The 20,680-nt window shown below is 21.1% G+C and overlaps 1 protein-coding gene across 1 annotated transcript; it reads right to left on the reverse strand.

The window, feature by feature from the left end:
• Positions 1 to 296: 296 nt before the first annotated feature.
• On the reverse strand, positions 297 to 20,599 carry LOC117168356 (GDP-fucose protein O-fucosyltransferase 2). The gene is made up of 8 exons (XM_033353942.1): positions 20,240 to 20,599; positions 19,684 to 19,820; positions 19,359 to 19,484; positions 14,438 to 14,702; positions 14,006 to 14,198; positions 10,367 to 10,544; positions 4,016 to 4,145; positions 297 to 519 (listed from the first exon to the last, which is right to left on the reverse strand). Exons 1-8 carry the CDS (start codon positions 20,383 to 20,385, stop codon positions 369 to 371), a joined length of 1,326 nt encoding a protein of 441 aa, XP_033209833.1. The 5' UTR covers positions 20,386 to 20,599; the 3' UTR covers positions 297 to 368.
• Positions 20,600 to 20,680: the final 81 nt, after the last annotated feature.

A 20,680-nucleotide genomic window follows, 5' to 3' on the forward strand; every position in this document is an offset into this window, starting at 1 on the left:
TACAAAAATTACATTAAAATGTTACAGATTTTTCTTTCAAATTGTAAATATTTTTAGATCGTTTTAAATACAGTAAATAAAAATAAAGTAAACAAAATTGTTTAATTTTTAATAAATTTAAATTATAATATTTAACCACTTTGAATAAAACTGGAACATTTTTCAAGGAAAATATTTTAGAATTACACATTGTAAACTGAATGATTTCATAACTGAAAAAGTAAAATTAACTTTGAAAAAATCTTAACTGTGAGATAAATTCAACTATTTGCAAAATATTCAAATAACTACAAAAAGTTTTATTTTATTTCATGTAATAATAATTTTTGCTCGCTGTGAATTCATATAAAATATTTTATTCTTAAAAATTACCAAACAATTTCCCATTTTCCACCTTGGGAACATTTTTTTTCTTTTCCACAAAGTCGGTTAAATGTTGTGTTTGAAGGAAATCCAATTATTTCTCTGTCCTCTTGAATTCTAAATGTGAAAGTTGACTCATGTGTTCCAATAAAGTACCTGTAAAAAATAAATTTTTAAGCACTTTTAGGTATTATAGAATGTAAAAAATAATACGAAAATTCCTTTCTTTTTACGAAATTAATAAAGATTTCTTATTATTACTATTATTAATAATAATATTTATACAGTTTCGCAAGTTTATTATAAATAATCTCGTTTTTATTTTCCAGGGAATGAAAGAATTTAAAAAATACTAAAAATAGAATTATTTATTTCTTGAATAATAAAAAAAAAGATTTTATCTTCTTATACTTAAAAATCAGTGCATATTCAGGTCAAATTAACGTGGGTACTATATTAAATTAAATTTAATCCCCTTAAAATTTCTTACTTTTCAAGTAAAAATATTGCAGTTTTAACAAGATAGTTGAATTTTTAATAGAATAGTTTGATTTTCAACAACAACAAAAATATTTTTCTATCAAAAAGTAATTTTTCAACGAAATACATCAATTCTAAAAAAAATAGCTTAATTTTAATTTTTTTTAAATAAATTTTTAATCAAAGAGTTGAATTCATAAGTACGATTTTTTTGATTTAACAAGAAATGGAATAGTTACATTTTCAGTTGAAAAAATAATTTTCCACACAAAAAAATGTCTACCAAAATGATGAATTTTCAACTAAAATGATGATTCTCTAACTGGAATAGATCAATTTTAAAATACTAAGATGAATTTTTAACAAAAGAATTAACTTTCGACCAACAAGTTTTATTTTCAATCAAAAAGATGAATTTTTAACTAAAATAAAGAAAATTTAACTAGAATACTTAATTTTTCAACAGAAAGATGCATTTTTAAACAAGAAGATTATGAATTTTATATATATAAAAAAAACGAATTTCCAATCAAATACATGCATTTTGAAAGGTAGTTGATTTTTCAATAAAAGAGTTTTCAAACCACTCAGTTCAACTGAACTAAGAAGATAAATTTTTAGTAAAAAATGGAATAGTTGAATTTTCAGTTAAAAAATTAATTTTCAACCAAACGGAAGTATTTTTTAAATAAAAAGAAGCATTTTCAACTAGGTTAGATTAATTTTAAACCAAAAAAATAAATTTTTAATTAAAAATAATACATATTTAACTATAATACTTGAATTTTTAACTAAAAAAGACAATGTAAATCTAATTTTTTCAGTTTCAAAATTAAATTTTAAACAAAAGCATGCATTTTCAACTAAAATGATGAATCTTTAGCTGGAATAGATGATTTTTAAAGCAAAAAGATTAATTTTCAACTGAAATTCTGAAAATTTAACTAAAATACATGAATTTTCAACCAAAAAATAAATTACAAATATGAAGATTAATTTTCTACCAAAAAAGACGATTTTTCAATAAAATATATAAATTTTTCCACGAAATAGTTGAATTGTTAACCAAAAAAAGTAAGACATTTTTAACCAAATGTTTAAACTTTGCACTGAAAAGATCAATTTTCAATAAAAAATGGAATAGTTAAATTTTCAGTTAAAAAATTAATTTTCAGCCAAACGAATTATTTTTTAAATAAAATGATAAATTTTCGATTAGGATATATAATTTTAAACCAAAAAACTTAATTTTTTAAAACAACAATAATGAATATTTAACTGGAATACTTGAATTTTCAACTAAAAAAAATTTAAAGCTAATTTTTTCAGGATAAAAAAATTCTTTTTCAACCAAACGCATGCATTATCAACAAAAATGATAAATTTTTAGCTGGAATAGATGAATTTAACAACAAAAAGATTAATTTTAAACTGAAATTCTAAAAATTTAACTGGCATACATGAAAAAAGACGAGTTTTCAATCAGATAAATGAAAAATACAATAGTTGAATTTTCACTTAAAAACTTTACTTTTAACCAACCGAATGTATTTTTTAAATAAAAAAATGTATTTTCAATTAGGACAAATGAATTTTAAACCAAAAACATAAATTTTTAACAAAATAACGAATATTTAACTGAACTTCTTGAATTTTTAACGATAAATTACAATTTAAGTTTAACTTCTCAGTTATAAAAATTAATTTTTAACAAAACGGGTGAATTTAAATTTGAAAAAAAATTAATTTACAATCAAGAAGATTGATTTTCGATCAAAAAGGACGATTTTTCAATAATAATAGAATAATAAAATAATAGAATTGTTAAACAAAAAATACAAATCTAAAACCAAATTGTTAAATTTTGAACGAAAACGATAAATTTTCATTTAAAAAAATGAATTAGTTGAAAAGAAATAATTTTCAAACAAAAAATTGTATTTTCAAATAATGCGATGAATTTTAGACGAAAAAAATACATTTTTAACAGAAATAATGAATATTTAACTAGAATAGATGAATTTTTAACAAAAAAAAACTAAAAGATTATTTTTGTATCAAGAAAAAACAATTTTTAACCAGGTAGAATAATTTTTAATTAAAAACATAAATTTTTAGTTAACAAAATATAAGATTAATTTCTTGCCAAAAAAAGACGATTTTTCAACAAAATATACGATTTTTCGATGAAATAGTAAAATTTTCAAATAAAAGACAAATGTTAAACCAAGTAGTTAAATTTTGAACTAAAACGATCAATTTTCTTTAAAAAATGAATTAAATTTTTAGTTAAGAAAAATTGTTAATAAAAAAATGTATTTTAAACTAAAATGATTAATTTTGGACGGGAATAGTTGGATTTTTAACCAAAAAAATGAACTTTCAACCACCAAAAAAGACGTGTTTTCAAAAACGAACAAAAAATAAATTTGTTCACCAAAGAAATGAATTTTTAACTAAAATGATTAATATTTTACTGAATTACTATAATTTTTAACTAAAAAGATCAATTTTCAGTTTAAAAAAAATAAGAACTTTGAATTAAACTGATTAATCATAAAAAATCAATTTTTCATAAATCAAAAATGATGAATTCTCAACTAGCAAAGTTACATATTCAGTTCAAACAAATTTATTTTCAACAAAAAAAAAATTTCCAACAAAATGGTTAAATTTTCAACTCAAGTAGTTACATTTTTATAAACAAAATTATGTTTCAGCCAAGAAAAAACGATTTTTCAACTAAATAGCTCATTTTTCAAAGAAAAAGAGTAGTTTGCAATTAAATATATGAATCTTCAACCAAAAAATTATTTTGTAAGAAAAGGGTTGAATTTTTAACTAAAAAAGATTTTTCCATGAGAGAGAAAAAATCGTAACCAAACAGTCGAATTGTCCAGAAAAAAGATGAATTTTCAACCCAGAGGATTAATTTTATACTAAAACGAACAAATTTAAAAAAAAATCAGTTAAGAAAATTAATTTCAAAACAAAAAAAAGATTTTTGAGAACAATAGTTCAATACACAAATATAGTGCTACTTTTTCGAATGAAGAATCATTATTATTCAATTTTATATTGTAATTAAAAAAAAATAAGCACGCTTTCGAAAAAATTCCATCAACAGCATAAAATAAAATTATTAATAATATATAATAATTAAAGAAAATACCTTGCATAAGAACAGATAATTTGATCGATAATTGCGATTCCTCCGTCCTTAAATTTATTTCTCACATATTCCGAAGGAATAAATTTAGTGATAATATAATCCTCCAGGTATTTTTTCAGCTCTTCGTATTCTGAAAAACGTGTAGCAAAAAAAAAAAATTCAAAACGATATGAGAAATTCAAGTAAATTGGAAAAATGATTTTAAAAAATCAGTTTTAAAATATTGGTTTATAATTTACCTACGAAATTCTTAAATATTAAAAAGATTAATTCTTTTAAAACCAATAATCTGACCATCAAATTTAAATAAAACAAGGTCCAATTCCTCCATTCAAATTGAAATAACAAAATAAAAGAGAGGAAAGAAAAAAAGGCTTCATGAAGATTATTTCCCACCAAAAGAATACAATTTTTCAATAAAATAGCTAAATCTTCAGTTAAAAAAATTTATTTTCAACCAAAAAGATTAATTTTCAAAGAATAAGATTAATTTTCTACAAAAAAAGGATTTTTCAATAAAATACATGACTGAAAGTAAAAAGTTTAATTTTCTACTGAAATTCTGAAAATTTAACTGGTACACATGAATTTTCAACTAAAAAAGGAAATTACAAACAAGAAGATTATTTTTCTACAAAAAAAAATTTCCAATAAAATAGATGAATTTTTCAACGAAATAGTTGAATTTTTAACCAAATAAAGAAACGAACAAATTTTCAACCAAATGTTTAAACTTTAAACGGAAAAGATCAATTTTCAATAAAAAAAGGAATAGTGGAATTTTCATTAAAAAAATTAATTTTCAATCAAACGAATGTATTTTTAAAAATATAAGATGCATTTTCAACTAGAATAGATGAATTTTAAACCAAAAACATCAATTTTTAATAAAAATAATGAATATTTAACTGCAATACATGAATTTTCAAACCAGAGGATTACTTTTTGATCCAAAATATACAATTTTTCAATCAAATACATCACTTTCCAATGAAAAAGCTAAATCTTCAGTTAAAAAACAAATTATTTTCAACCAAAAATATTAATTTTTAATTAAAATTTTGAATATTTAATTGAAAAACTTGAATTTTCAATCTAAAAGATGAATTTTCAAAGAATAAGATTAATTTTCTACAAAAAGAAAAAGGATTTTAATAAAATACGTGACTTTGAAAGGAAAAAGTTGAATTTTCTACTAAGAAAGACAATTTAAATTAGAATTTTTAGTTGACAAAATTAATTTTCAATCAAGCTTAATCAAATATTTAAAAAAAATTTTGAAGCGAATTTTCTTGAGAAACCTAGGAAAATCATATTTACATAAATTTATTAGCAAGGAAACACAAAAACTTGAAAAATAATTTTGTTATTTTATATTAAAAATTATTTTTCTCTTTAAATCATAATTTCCTCAGGATTTTTTTTTGAGTGAAAAATCTTTTTGATTCACAATTCAACATGTTTTTTGAAAATTCGTCTTTTTGGTATGAAATTATTTTCAAGTTAAAAACCGTTTATAAACTTTCAGTCACACGCATTTAACAATTTTTTAAATAAAAAATGTAAGCTTCGAAATAAAAATTTTAAATGTAAAATCTTTACAGTCCAGAAAATTTTGAAATACGCGTTGTAAGCTAAATAATAGTATAATTTTAAAACATAAAAATTTAACTAATTATTTATAAACTGTTGAAATCGAACGTGCACAGATTTTTCTTCTACAAATCTGTAAAATTCCCGGTCAAAAAAAATTCACTGTCATTTTCCGGTTTCCCGGCCCAGCGGCCACCCTGAGCATAGTTAAATTTTCAGTGAAAAAATTCGAACAAACTGATGAATTTTTTACTGCAATGATAAATCTTACCTAAATAAATAAAATATTAATTGTATTTTTAGTTAGATTTTCTTTAATTAATTTAATTAAAAAAAAAACATTTTTCCACCACAAAAAAGACATAATTTGTTAACAAAAAATGGAAGAGTTAAATTGAAAGTTAAGAAAATTCAACCAAAAAAAATGTATAATAAAGCGATGAATTTTCAACTAAAAATAGAAATCTTCACCTGCCTTAGATTAATTCTCAACTAATATGATGAATATTTAGCTGGAATAAATAAATTGTCAATCGAAAAGATGAAATTACAAACAAAAGATTAATTTTCTACTGAAAAGACAATTTTTCAACAAATTAAATAAATTTTCAACAAAGTAATTGAAATTTCAAATAAAAAAGAAAATATGTCAACTAAATAGTTAAAGTTTGAACCAAAAGGTTAATTTTTAACTCAAAATACAATAGTTAAATTTTCAGTAAAAAAAAATTCGACCAAATTGAAATACATTTTTTTTAATTGATTTAAATTTTACCTAAAAATAATTTTTTTTACAAAATAAGGCTTTAATTTGTTAACCAAAAATGGAACAGTTAAATTGACAATTAAAAAAATTAATTTTGCACACAAAAAAATGTATAACCAAGCGATGAATTTTCAAATAAAATTATGAATCGTCACATGTAATAGATTAATTCTCAACTAAAATGATGAATATCTAGCTAAAATAAATGAATTTTCAATCAGGAAGATGTTTTTTTAAACAAGAAGATTAATTTTGTATAAAAAATAGAATTTTTTAATGAAATATATAAGTTTTAAACAAAATAGTTAAATTTTCAACTAAAAAGGACAATTTAAATTTGAATTTTTAGTTACAAAAAATAATTTTTAATCAAACGAATGAATTTTCCGCTGAAATGATGAATATTTAACTGGAATACATGAATTTTCAAAAAAAAAAAAAAGAATTTACAAACAAGAAGATTAATTTTCTAATAAAAAGACAATTTTTCATCGAATTAAATAAATTATCAACAAAATAATTGAATTTTCAACTACCTGATTGAATTTTTAACTAAAAAAGACAACTTGTCAACTAAATAGTTGAAGTTTGAACTAAAAGGTCAATTTTCAACTAAAAATAGAATAGTTAAATTTTTTGTACAAAAAAATTCAACCAAACTGATAAATTTGTACCTGCAATGATAAATCTCACCTGAATAAATTAAATTTTAATTAAATTTTTATAATTAATTAAAATTTTTCCTGAATGGAAATTTAATGAAAAAATTAATATGTTAAACAAAAATGGAACGGTTAAATTTACAAATAAAAAAATTAATTTTCCATACAAAAAAAATGTCTAACAAAGTGATAAATTTTCAACTAAAATGATGAATCTTCACCTGCAATAGATTAATTCTCAATTAAAAAGATGAATATTTATCTGGAATAAATGAATTATCAATCATAAAGATGGATTTTCAAACAAGAAGATTAGTTTAATACGAAAAAGAATGTTTTTTTTCCAAATAAAATACATGCGTTTTAAATGAAATAGTTGAATTTTCAACTAAAAAAAGACAATTTAAATTAAAATGCTTAAACACAAAAATTAATTTTCAATTAAACGGATGAATTTTTCACTTAATTGGTCATTATTTAACTGTGATACATGTGTTTTCAACCGAAAAGATGAAATTACAAACAAGATTAATTTTCTATTAAAAAGACGATTTTTCAACAAATTAAATAAATTTTCAAAAAATGTATTCAACTCTGAACTAAAAAAGACAAACTTTAAACTCAATATTTTAATTTCGAACTAAAAAATAAATTTTTAACTAAAAATAGCATGGTTAAATTTTCAGTACCAAAAAATTCAACCAAACTGATAAATTTGTACCTGCAATGATAAATTTCACCTAAATAAATTTAATTTTAATTAATTTTTTTAATTAATTTAAATTTTACCTAAAAGGAACATTAAATAAAATTTATTTTTGTTAACCAAAAATGGAACAGTTAAATCGATCGTTAAAAAAATTAATTTTCGTCACAAAAAAGATTGATAACAAAGCGATGAATTTTCAATTTTTCAACTCATTAAATAGATTTTTAACAAATAATTGAATTTTCAACGACATGATTGAATTTTTAATTTAAAAAAAAAAACAAATTTGTCAACCAAATAGTTGAAGTTTGAGCTAAAAGGTCAATTTCCAACTAAAAATAGAATAGTTAAATTTTTAGTAAAAAAAAATTCGACCAAATTGATGAATTCTCAACTGCAGTGATAAATATCATTTAAATAAATTAAATTTTAATTAATAAAAAAAAAGTTTAAATTTTACCTAAAAATAAAATTTTTTACAAAAAAAAAAGGATTTAATTTGTCAACCAAAAGTGTAACAGTTAAATTTATAGTTAAAAAAATTAATTTTACGCACACAAAAATTGGTAACAAAGTGATCAATTTTCAACTAAAATAATGAAGATTTGTCACTGGAATAATTTAATTTTCAACCAAAACGATGAAATTACAAACAACAAGAATGATTTTCTACTAAAAAGGCGATTTTTCAACAAATTAAATAAATTTTCAACTAAATAATTGAATTTTCAACTAAAAGATTGAATTTTTAACTAAAAAGGACAATTTTTCAACGAAATAGTTGAAGTTTAAACTAAAAGGTCAATTTTGAAATAAAAATAGAATAGTTAAATTTTTAGTACAAAAATATTGAACCAAACTGATAAATTTTCATCTGCAATGATAAATCTCACCTAAATAAATTTAATTTTAATTAATTTAAACTTTACCTAAATAGAAAATTAAAAAAAAGATTTAAGATGTTAACCAAAAATGGAACGGTTAAATTTACAAATAAAAAATTAATTTTCCATAAAAAAAATGTCTAACAAAGTGATAAACTTTCAACTAAAATTATGAATCTTTACCTGCAATAGATTAATTCTCAATCAAAATGATAAATATTTAGCTGAAATAAATTTTTAATCATAAAGATGAATTTTCAAACAAGAAGATTAGTTTTATACGAAAAATAATGTTTTTTACAAATAAAATACATGTGTTTTAAACGAAATAGTTGAATTTTCAATTACAGAAAAACAATTTAAATTAAAATTTTTAGTTACAAAAATTAATTTTCAATTAAACGGATAAATTTTTCACTAAATTGGTCAATATTTAACTGGAATGCATGAATTTTCAACTGAAAAGATGAAATTACAAACAAGAAGAATAATTTTCTATTCAAAAGACGATTTTTCAACAAATTAAATAAATTTTCAATAAAATAATTTAATTTTCTACTAAAAAAGACCAATTTTTTAACTAAATAGTTGAACTTTGAACTCAAAAGATCAATTTTAACTAAAAATAGAATAATTAAATTTTCAGTAGAAAAAAATTCAACCAAACTGATTAATTTTTAACTGAAATGATGAATCTCTGCATTTAATTTTTAACCAAAAAATTAAATTTTCAAAGGAGAAGATTAAATTGCACCTAAAATTAATATTTTTCAACAGAAAAAGAGATAATTTTTTAATCAAAAGTGGAAAAGTTAAATCAGCAGTTCAAAAAATTAATTTTCCACACAAAAAAATTTCTAACAAAGTCATGATTTTTTAACTAACCGATTAATCTTGACCTGAAATTCAATAATTTTCAATTAAAATGATGAATATTTAGCTGAAATAAATAAATTTTCAATAAAAAAGATGAATTTGTATACAAGAAGATTAATTGTATACCAAAAATAGGATTTTTCAATAAAATACATGAGCTTTAAACGAAATAGTTAAATTTTTAACTAAAGAAGAAAATTTAAATTTTTAGTTGAAAAAATTAATTTTTAATCAAACGAATGCATTTTTCGCAAAAATGGTGAACATTTGACTGGAAAACGTGAATTTTCAATCAAAAAGATTCATTTTCCACAAAAAAACTCTATCACAGTGATGAATTTTGAACTCAAATGATTAATCTTTAACTGGAGTAGATCAATTTTGAACAAAAAGGATTAATTTGTAAAAAAAGAGTTTAAATTTAAGCCAAGTACTTTTATTTTCAATTTAAAACAATGAATTTTCAACTAAAGTGTTGAATATTCAACTGCAATACTTGAATTTAAAAAAAAGGATGAATTTTCAACTAAAATTATAAATATTTGACTCGAATACATGAATTTTCAATTAAAAAATGAATTCTCAAGGAAGATTAATTTTTTACTAAAAAGACGATTCTCCAACAAATATATAAATTTTCAACAAAAATTATATAATCAACCAAAATAAATGAATTTATATCTTTTTAAAATTTAAATATATATATTTGAGAGCAATTTGTATAAAATTTATCCTTTCAAATTTAAATTTAAAAAAATAAATTATTTCCAACAATTTCGTCATTAAATTTAGGCGTTGGACGTTCAAAAGGTATGTAAATTTTGAATTATTCTAAACCTAATTTCCTAAATTTTAATTTACCTTCATTTTCAGCATCGGTTGCTACGAAAATAGTCTTGAGTTTTAGTTCCTCCAATTTTTTCTTCAATTGAAGAGCGGCATTTTCAATTGTAGGAACGGATTCTGATCTTCCAATAAGAAAATCTCGTCTTCTTAAATGGAGGGCCAAATATGAGCCACCTAGTGCACTTCTTCTACCCTGTAAAATTTATCTAAATAAACTAGATATCTTAAAAACATAAATTAAAATCAAATATAATTAGGTAAAGAAATTGAAAGAGTTATATCGCAAATTCCAAATGTGGAATTTTTATTCTAAAAATTTATTTTTAAAAGAGAAAATTAAACTGGTAAATTATTCATAAATTATTCATAGGAGAGAAAATTTTAATTGTGTTTTTTTTATTTATTTTTTAATTAATTAAATGTAAAAATTTTGACACTTTCAAAGAGATGACAAAATTTAATTATGGACAAAAACTTACAACATCGTCATTATTATCTTTGATTTTAAGTATTTTTTAATTCTTTTAGAATATAAAAATAAGGTAGGACAATTATAAATTATATCAAAAGATATTTCAAAAGTTTTAAACATATTCCAAAATAATTTAAAAGTTTTAAATATTAAATTTTTTTTAAACAAAATGTAGATTTTTGAAGATTTCGAAATAACATTTTTAGCGTTTTAAGAATTGTCAAAAGTTTTAATGTAATAAAATTTGTTTGTTAAAATTCCAAAAAAATTTTTTGAAAAAATTCGAATAAGTTTAAGAGATATTTAGATGTTTTGAAATGATAAAAAAATAATAATTTGTAATTTAAAAGATTTCAACAAATTTAAAATAAACTGTATATTTTTGAAGAATCATAAGAAAAAATTAAGAAACTCTTAAAGAATTTTGTAAGGTTTCAAGAGAATTTGAGAAGATTTTCAAAGCATTCCAAAAGATTTTTAAAATTGTCAACAAAAAAATCTGGAAGATTTTCTTAATTTTGCGGAACTTTTTCAAATTGTTATGAAAACTTCGAGGTATTTAAAAAAATATTTGGAAGCTTTTAATAAATTTCAAATATATTTAAAATTTAAAAAGAGTTTTTAAAATTTGAAACAAAACGCGGCTTCTTCAAGAGTTTGGAATAAAATCTGGAAGTTTCTTAAAAAGAGTTTGAAAGGTTTCAAGATTTAAAAACTAATTTTACAGAGAATATTTTTAAATATTTAAAAACCTTTCATTTATTAAAAAAAATAATGATCATTGTAGATTTCGAAAACAAAATTTAGAAGATCTTTAAGAATTTTGATAGGCTTCAAGAGAATAAAAATATTGTCTTCCGATTTCTGGAAAAATTTTAAACCATTTTTTTTATCTACCAAAATTTATTCTAAGAGAAGTTTTAAAAACATTTGAAAACACTAAAAACTATTTTGAAAATTGTCAAGGAAAATCTGGAAAATTTTAAGGAAGTTTTTTTAATTTTGTCGAACTTTTTCAAAATGTTCGGAAAAATTTCAATCATTTTAAAACTTACTATTTTTTTTTTTAATTTTAAACGATTGTTTAAAATTTAAGAAGATTTCAAAAAACTTTAAACAAAATCTCAATTTTGGATGATTTGGAAATAAAATTTCGACGCTTTTAAAGATTTTGGAAGTTTATAAGGTAATCAAATTTCGAAGGAATATTTGAAACGATTTTTAAAAATTAAATTTTTTTTTTGAAATTTTTAAAGTTTAGACACATATTTAAAAAAAATTCTAAACGAATTTTCTTAAGAAACCTAAAAAAAATCATATTTACATAATTTTAGAAGCAAGGAAACACAAAAGTTTGAAAAATAAATTTGTTATTTTATATTAAAAATTATTTTTCTCTTTGAATCATAATTTGCTTAGGATTTTTTTTAAAGTGAAAAATCTTTTTGGTTGAAAATTCGTCTTTTTGGTTTGAAAATTAATCTTCTTGGTAGTAAATTTTTGTATTTTGTGAAAATTACAACAATTTGGTTAAAAATTAACTTTTTCTAAATGACATTTCGTATTTTCCAGCTTAAAAGTTAAACTATTTTGTAAAAAATTCTCCTCTTTTTGCAAATATTAAATTTTTTCGCCAAAAATACAACTGTTCGAAAAATATATATTTTTTCGTTGATAATTTAACTGTTCTGTAGAAAATTAATCTTTTTGGATAAATTTAATTGTTTTCGATGAAAAATAAAAATCTTTTTTCATCGAAATAATCACTATTTTTTGTTGAGAATTCATAATTTTTGTTTAAAAATATAACTATTTGGTTTAAAATGTACTTTTTTGTTAAGATTTTAATTTGTCATACCTGAAATTTTCAAAAATATTTTGTAATTTTCTCAAGAACTTTAAGAAAATCATATTTGTATAATCTTAAAAACAATTAAAACTGAAAAAATAGTTATTCGAAATATTTATTTTGTATTAAAAATGATTTTTTCCCTGAATAAAACTTTTATTTCATCATGAAATTTATTTCACAATGTTTCTGAAAATTATTGATAAAAGAGAAAATTTTAGTTTTAAATTATTATTTAATATTCGGAAAAAATTCTGTTCTTAAAATTTTACAAATACTTGTTCACATTTTTCACGTGATAATAAAAATTAAAGTATTGCCCAAAACTTATTTTGAAGAATTAAAAAAAAAATTATAAATTTTTTAATAATTTCGAAAGATTTGGAGAAATTAATGTTTTTTGTTTTTAATTTTTTGAAAAGGAAAATGGTTTACGTTTTATGTTAAAATGATACTTTGAAGTTTTAAAGATTTAAAAATGTTTCGAAAAAGATCAGGAAGATTTTCAGAAAATTTGTTTAATTTTGTAGGATTTACAAATATTTCAGGAAAACTAAATTTTTAATTATAATATTTCGAACAATTTAAAATGATGTTGCTAAAATTTTGGAACAGAATAAGAAGATTTTGAAGCAAATTAAAAAATTTTAGAAATAATTCGATTCATTTTCATGGATATTTAGAAATTTAAACAAAAATTAAAAATAATGATAAGAATGAAAAGATTTAAAAAAAAGTTAAAACAATGAATTTTTTAAATATTGTAAAACATTTAGAAGTTTTTCAAGAATAACAAAATGTAGGCATAATACATTATTTTTATTTCAAAAAATTAATTTTAAGAGAATATTTAAAATGATTTCAAAAAATTTCAAAAGAACTTCAAAATTGTCAAAGAAGAATTTGAAAATTTGTAAGGCAACTTGTCTAATTAAAAGCTTTGAAAGGCTTTAAGAAAAAAGAAATTTCTTAAAATTCCTGGGAAAACTTGAAATAATTTGTGGATTTGAAAAAATAAATTTTAAAGATAATTTCAAAACAAAAAAAAGTTATTTATGAATGATTTTGCAAAATTTTAAGAAAAACTCGAGACATTTTAAAAAAGTTTCAGGAATTAAAGAGGTTTTAAAGAGAAAACAAATATTTTAAAACTTGAAAAGATTCCCGAAAATGATCACATTTTTTTTATTTCCTCCAAACTTATAAAATTCCTTAATTGCTTTTAAACTGTCTTATTTTTTTTAGATTATTTTCTTTTAATAGTTAATAGAAATTTTTATTTCTTTTATTAAAAAATTATTTTTTCCCTCAAAATGAAAAAAATACTAAATACTTTTTCCTTTTTCCAATCAGTTGGCCTCTCAGTTTTATCAGAAAGGTCAGCAGAATTTAGTTTATTTTTTCTAAACTCATTTGCAATTTCATAAAGTTCCTGATTATATCTCATACTTCTCCTTGCGGTCCAATAATCTTTGGAACCGTAAAAATCATGGAGCGCAATTTCCATGTGATCAAAAACAACGGATCTGAAAATAGAATTAAATTTGTAAATACAAAATATTGAATAAAATAAATAATGAATTACAAACAAATTCAAATTATTCAGTAAAATTAAATTATTAATGAAAAATGCATCTAGTAATAAAACTATTTTAATTATTATATAAATAATTAATTATATTGTATTATTAATTATTTTGATTATTATTTTAAATGCGAAATTGAACTGTTCTTTGTAGAATACAAATTAAATATTATTATTTACCTAAAAATAGGTTGCAGATTTTTTGTCAAACCAGAAGTGGTTCCTTGAAAAGTCAAACATTTTACGTCACGAGCAGTGATGTTCAAATATCCCCAAAAATTACCAGTGAATTTGTTTTTTCCGATTTTTTCATACCGAACTTTTCCTTTTGCACAGTCGGCAATTTCGTTTTTGTCCTTAAATTTTCCGGTTTTAAACATTTCTTCGTCGTTTTGTAAAACGTAAACAATATCTAGAGAAATTTCTCCCCCAATTGAAGGATATTCTAAAAATTAAATACTTCTTTGAATAAATTGATTAAGGAAATTTATCAAAACAGAGATCGCAGTACAAAAAGAGCTTAAAAAAAGAAGAAAGAGAGTAATTTTTTCGCAAAAAATAAAAAAATTGGGAAGGATTAAATATTTATTTTCACATTTAGAAAAGAAGGAAACTCTTGTTATAAAAAATTGTACACTACAATATATCCATTCAAATTAAAAAAAGTAGCAATTAAAATTCCTTGGACATCAATTAAATCAAAATTATTAATTAGATTTCTCTCAAATTTAAAAATCCATAACATAACATTTTTAAATATTAAGATTTCTAAAATGTTTTGAAACGAAATTTCTTTAAATTCTTTGGAAATTTTTTAAATGTCTTAAAATCTTTAAAATCCTAGGAATTTTTGCTATTTAGAGAGCCATTCAAATATTTCGAATTTTTAAGAATAATCGACTCAGAATATGTATACAGTTTTTCGAGCTAATTATACATTTTTTTCAGTTTCTAGGAATTTAATTAATACGTTTCATTTAGAAAACTTTGACAAATTATATTACAAGATATTCTTAAATATATTAGCACTGTATCGAAGAATTAAATAATTAAAAAATACTAAAAAGATATTTTTTTTAATTTGTCTCTATAAACTATAAATTTGAAGAAAAAAATGGTAAAAGAAATTTTTTCCCTCTTATGCTTAAAAAGCAGTGCAAATTTAGATCAAATTAATTTAGGTAATGTATGAAATTTAAATTAAACTAATTCAAATGCCTAACTTTTCAACTAAAAATATTGCATTTTGAAAATGATAGATGAATTCTTAAACCGATAATAGGATTTTTTAATCAAAAAGATTAATTTTCAAACAAAAAGGACGATTTTTCAACAAACTATATGAATTTTCAACTAAGAAGGATGATTTTTAAACCAAATAGTTTAATTTTACACTAAACAGGGCAGTTTTCAAAGCAAAAATGGAATAGTTAAATTTTCAGTTAGAAAAAAGTAATTTTCCCCGAAAACAAATTAAATCAAAGAGATGAATTTTCAACTAAAATTATGAATCTTCACCTGCAATATATGCATTTTGAACCAAACAGGTGGATTTTTAACAAAAGAGTTTATCTTTTCACTAAGTAGTTTCATTTAAATAAAAGTAAATAAATTAATAATTTTGCAATAACTTATTAATTAACTGAAATGCTTGAAATTGCAACGCGACAGATAAATTTTCAGACAGGAAAATTAAATTTTACCTAAAATGATCAATTAAACATATGACTTTTTAACTAAAAAAGATGAATTTCCAACCAAATAGTTGTATTTTGTAACAAAAAAATCAATTTAACAAAATGGAATAGTTAAGTTTTCAGTTAAACAAAATTAATTTTACATTGAAAAAAAACAACTATTTTCCACTAAAATGAGGAATCTTTAACTGGAATAGTTCAATTTCAAACCAAAATAAAGAAATTTCAACCAAAAAGATGAATCTTCTATAAAAAAGTCGATTTGTAAGAAGAAAAAAAACAAACATAAAATTTCAACCAAACCGTTTAATTTTCTACTAAGAAAGATGAATTTTCAATAAAATAGTTGAATTTTGAAAAAAACATAATCAAAAAATGTAATAGTTCAATTTTAAGCAGAAAAATTAATTTTCCACCAGAGCAAAAAAAAAAATGCAATCAAAGTAATGAATTTTCGCCTAAAATGATGATTAATTTTGAAAGAAAATTATAGATATTTAACTGAAATCTAAAAAATTTGGAACCAAAAAGCTTAATTTTTAACCAAAATATGAATTTTCGGCTAAAATAATAAATTCAACCAGAACGTTGCATATTGAACTGAAAAATGAATATAAAAAAGGGAATAGTTAAATTTTCAGTTAAGAAAATTAATTTTTCACCGAAACAAAAATTAAATAAAATAAAACAATTTTCAACTAAAATGAGGAATCTTAAAGTGGAATAGTTACATTTTTAACCAAAAAGAGAAATTTTAACAAAAATGATAAATAATTAACTGGAATACTTGAATTTTGAACCAAAAAGATTAAAAAAAGATTTTTAAAAACATGGAAACATAAAAAAAATGGAATCGTTAATTTTTGAGTTAAAAAAATTATTTTACACCGAAATAAAAAAAAGGTGTCAATTAAAGCGATAAATTTTCAACTAAAATTGTGCATCTTCAAATGAATTATAAAACAAACAGAAGAAACTTTAATAAAGAGTTTAACTTTCGAGCAAATAATTTATTTTTAACCAAAAAGATGAATTTTTAAAGGAAAAAGATTCATTTTTAGAGCAGAAAATGAATTTTATACAAAAAAAGAAGATTTTTTAAACAAAATACCTAAATTTTTAACGGAATAGATGAACTGCAAACCAAAATATGAACTTTTGTCTAAAATAATGAATATTTGAGTTTTCAAAAAAAAAAAAAAAAAAGATGAATTTTGAGAAAAGAAAAGAAATTTTCAAACAAGATGATTAATATTTTACAAAAAATACGATTTTTCAACAAAATACATAAATTTTCCACCAAAATGATGAATTCTCAAAGAAAAAAATTAATTTTCTGAAAAGAAGATTATTGACTACCTAAAAAGATGAATTTTCAACTAAATAATTACCTTTTCAACTAAGGAAATAAATTTTAAACTAAATAAGGTCGACTTTCAACCAAAGTTTTGAATTTTTGAAAATAGAATACTTAAATTTTCAACGAAAAAAAATTAATTTTCCACCACAGCAAAAAAAATGACCATCAAAGTAATGAATTTTCGACTAAAATGATGATAAATTTTCAAAGAAAATTATAAATATTTAACTGGAGTATATAAAATTTGAAACAAAAAGCTCAATTTTTAAGCGAAACATGAATTTTCGACTAAAATAATAAATTCAACCAAAACGTTGCATATTGAACTGAGAAATTAATATAAAAAAATGGTACAGTTAAATTTTCAGTTAAACAAATTAATTTTTCATGGAAACGAAAAAAAAACAATTTTCAACTAAAATGAGGAATCTTAAAGTAGAATAGTTAAATTTTAAAACAAAAAGAGAAATTTTTAACAAAAATGATAAATAATTAACTGGAATATTTGAATTTTCAACCAAAAAGATGAATTTTCAAATAAGAAGATTAATGTTCTATCAAAAAAGAAGATTAAAAAAAAAAAAATAAATATCCAACCAAATAGATGAAATTTGGAACTAAGAAATAAATTTGAAGAAAATACGGAATTGTTATTTTTTGAGTTAAAAAAATTATTTCTCACTTAAATAAAAAAAACTGTCAATTAGAGCGATAAATTTCCAACTAAAATTATACATGTTCAGATGAGATTAAAAAAAAAAGAAAAAAAATTTAATAAAGGAGTTCAACTTTCGATCAAATAATTTATTTTTAACCAAAAAGATGAATTTTCAAAGAAAAAGATTCATTTTTAGAAAAGAAAATGAATTTTATAAAAAAAAAGATTTTTTAAACAAAATACCTGAATTTTTAACGGAATAGATGAACTGTAAACCGAAAATATGAATTTTTGACTAAAATAATGAATATTTAAATTGAGTATTTGAGTTTTCAAAAAAAAAAAGAGATGCATTTTGAGAAAAGAAAAGAAATTTTCAAAAAGGATGATTAATATTCTACCAGAAAATACGTTTTTTCAACTAAATACATAAATTTTCAACTAAAAAATATTTTTTGGATCAAATAGTTGCACTTTTAACAAAAAAATATCAGGTTTCAATCAAAAATAGAATATTTAAATTTTTAGTTAAACAGGACTTTTCCACCAAAATGATGCATTCTCAAAGAAAAAAATTAATTTTCAGAAAAGAAGTTTATTGTCTACCAAAAAAAGATGAATTTCCAACTAAATAATGACATTTTAAACTAAGGAGATAAGTTTTAAACTAAAAAAGGTCGACATCCAACCAAATTTTTGAATTTTTGAAAAAGGAATAGTTAAATTTTCAGTTAAAAAAATTAATTCCCACAAAAACAATCAAAGTTGTTTTATTTTGATAAAAGCAGAATAATTTTCAAGTAATATGACCAATAATTAACTGGAATACTTGAGTTTTCAAACAAGAATAATATTTTCTATCAAAAAATAGTTTTGAATTAAAAGAATATATTTTTTAACCAAAAGAAAATAAATTTTCAACCAAAGAGATGAGTTTTCAATTAAAATGATGAATCTTTAATTTAAAAAATTAATTTTCGACAAAGGAGTTCGATTTTCCACCAATTAATTAAAATTTCATTCGAAAAAAGATTAATTCTAAACAAAAAATGTAGTAGTTGATATTTTAACAAATAAAGATTGTAACTTTTGATAAAAAAAAACAGTTGAGATCAACCAAGAAATACCTGTTTCAACATGATTTAATTTTTAACTAAGAAAGATTTTTAAATTAATAAATATTCAACTGGAATGCATAAATTTTCAATCAAGAAGATTAATTTTCTATAAAAAGAACGAATTTTCTGCAAAACGGTTAATTTTCAACAACGAATTAAAAAAAAAAACGAATTTTGAATTTCGATTTAAAAAATATTCCCTGATAAATATAATTTCTTTAAGATAGCTTTAAATAAAATCTTTGAGATTTTGATTTTTTTATAATACCTTTCATGAAATCGTACATTTCCAAAACTGGAATATATTTCCGGAGACTGGAAACGTCAAAGAAAAGTCCCCAAGGAAGTCCAACTTGTGAACCGATATTTTTACTCCTCCAGTGATACAAATTTCCTTCAAAAAAATAAAATTCAAATAAACATATTTGTTCGTTTTGTAAATGGTTAATAATTTAATTTCAATATAAAATAAAATAATTATTAAAAATATCAATATGAGAAAAAAATCTTATTTTATATTTAAAAATTACATGTTTTTTAGAAAATATTATTACTAAATTGATCATAAAATTAAATTATCTCCAATTAGTTACCCCACGGAGGTAAAACTAAATTCCAGTCAAATTCTCCATTTTCTTCCAACAATTTTTTAACGAAAACTGCAACACGAACGTAAACATCTCTTCTGAGATTAAATCCCTCAGGAGGATTTACATCGTAAAGAATATATCTGGAATAATGAATTTCTTAAATAATAATATATTCGAAAGAAATTTGCACCTTGAAATTTCCCGCGCAAAAATTTACTTCTGGCTATAAAATTTTATTCTTTAATATTTTTATCACAAAAATGGTGAGGCGCTTCAAAATTACATTTCCGAAAATACAGAAAGAGAATTCCGAAGCAATAATTGTTTGTTATTAAAAAAATATTATTTATCCGGAAAACCGAGTGAAATTTTCAGGTTAAAAAAAAGAGGTTAGTATTATATTTGAAGTTTTTTTTTTATAACCTTCTAAACATAAATATAGCTATTAAAATACAATGAATATGTAATAAAAGAACCTGTTTTCTTTTTAATATCAAGACTATATTAATAACAATTAAGTATAAACTTTTGGTACATGTATATAAAATCTGCCACTAACCTTTTTTTCGAAAAATTACTTGTAGCCAGGCATTTTTTAGATTCAACCTCAACTCCGTCAGGCTTTACACAGAATTCCGAATCCTCAGAACCACTTATACAATTCGCGATTAATAACAAACAAAATATAAACAAATTTCTTGGCATGTTTTGACGTTAAGCTCGTGCGTAAAACGTCAAAGTCTATTCAAAGTTAATTAATTTTGCTTTTCAGTCTTCTGTCTCTTTTTTATTTGTTTATCACATTCGTAATAAATAATGCTTACACATAATTATTAGGAGAAAATAGTGCCTTGTTTATTTATTCAGAAACTAGGAACATTTTAAAATTTTAAGACTCGTGTGACGGCTTGCGTATTGCCGTCGATTAAACTCGTTGATTTTATAATCTCAGTCGATAAAGAAGAAACTTTCTTTATCGTTGGATACGAGTTAATTTAAA

This window comes from Belonocnema kinseyi, chromosome 1, assembly GCF_010883055.1.
Source record: "Belonocnema kinseyi isolate 2016_QV_RU_SX_M_011 chromosome 1, B_treatae_v1, whole genome shotgun sequence".
In the NCBI taxonomy this organism is placed as follows: Eukaryota; Metazoa; Arthropoda; class Insecta; order Hymenoptera; family Cynipidae; genus Belonocnema; species Belonocnema kinseyi.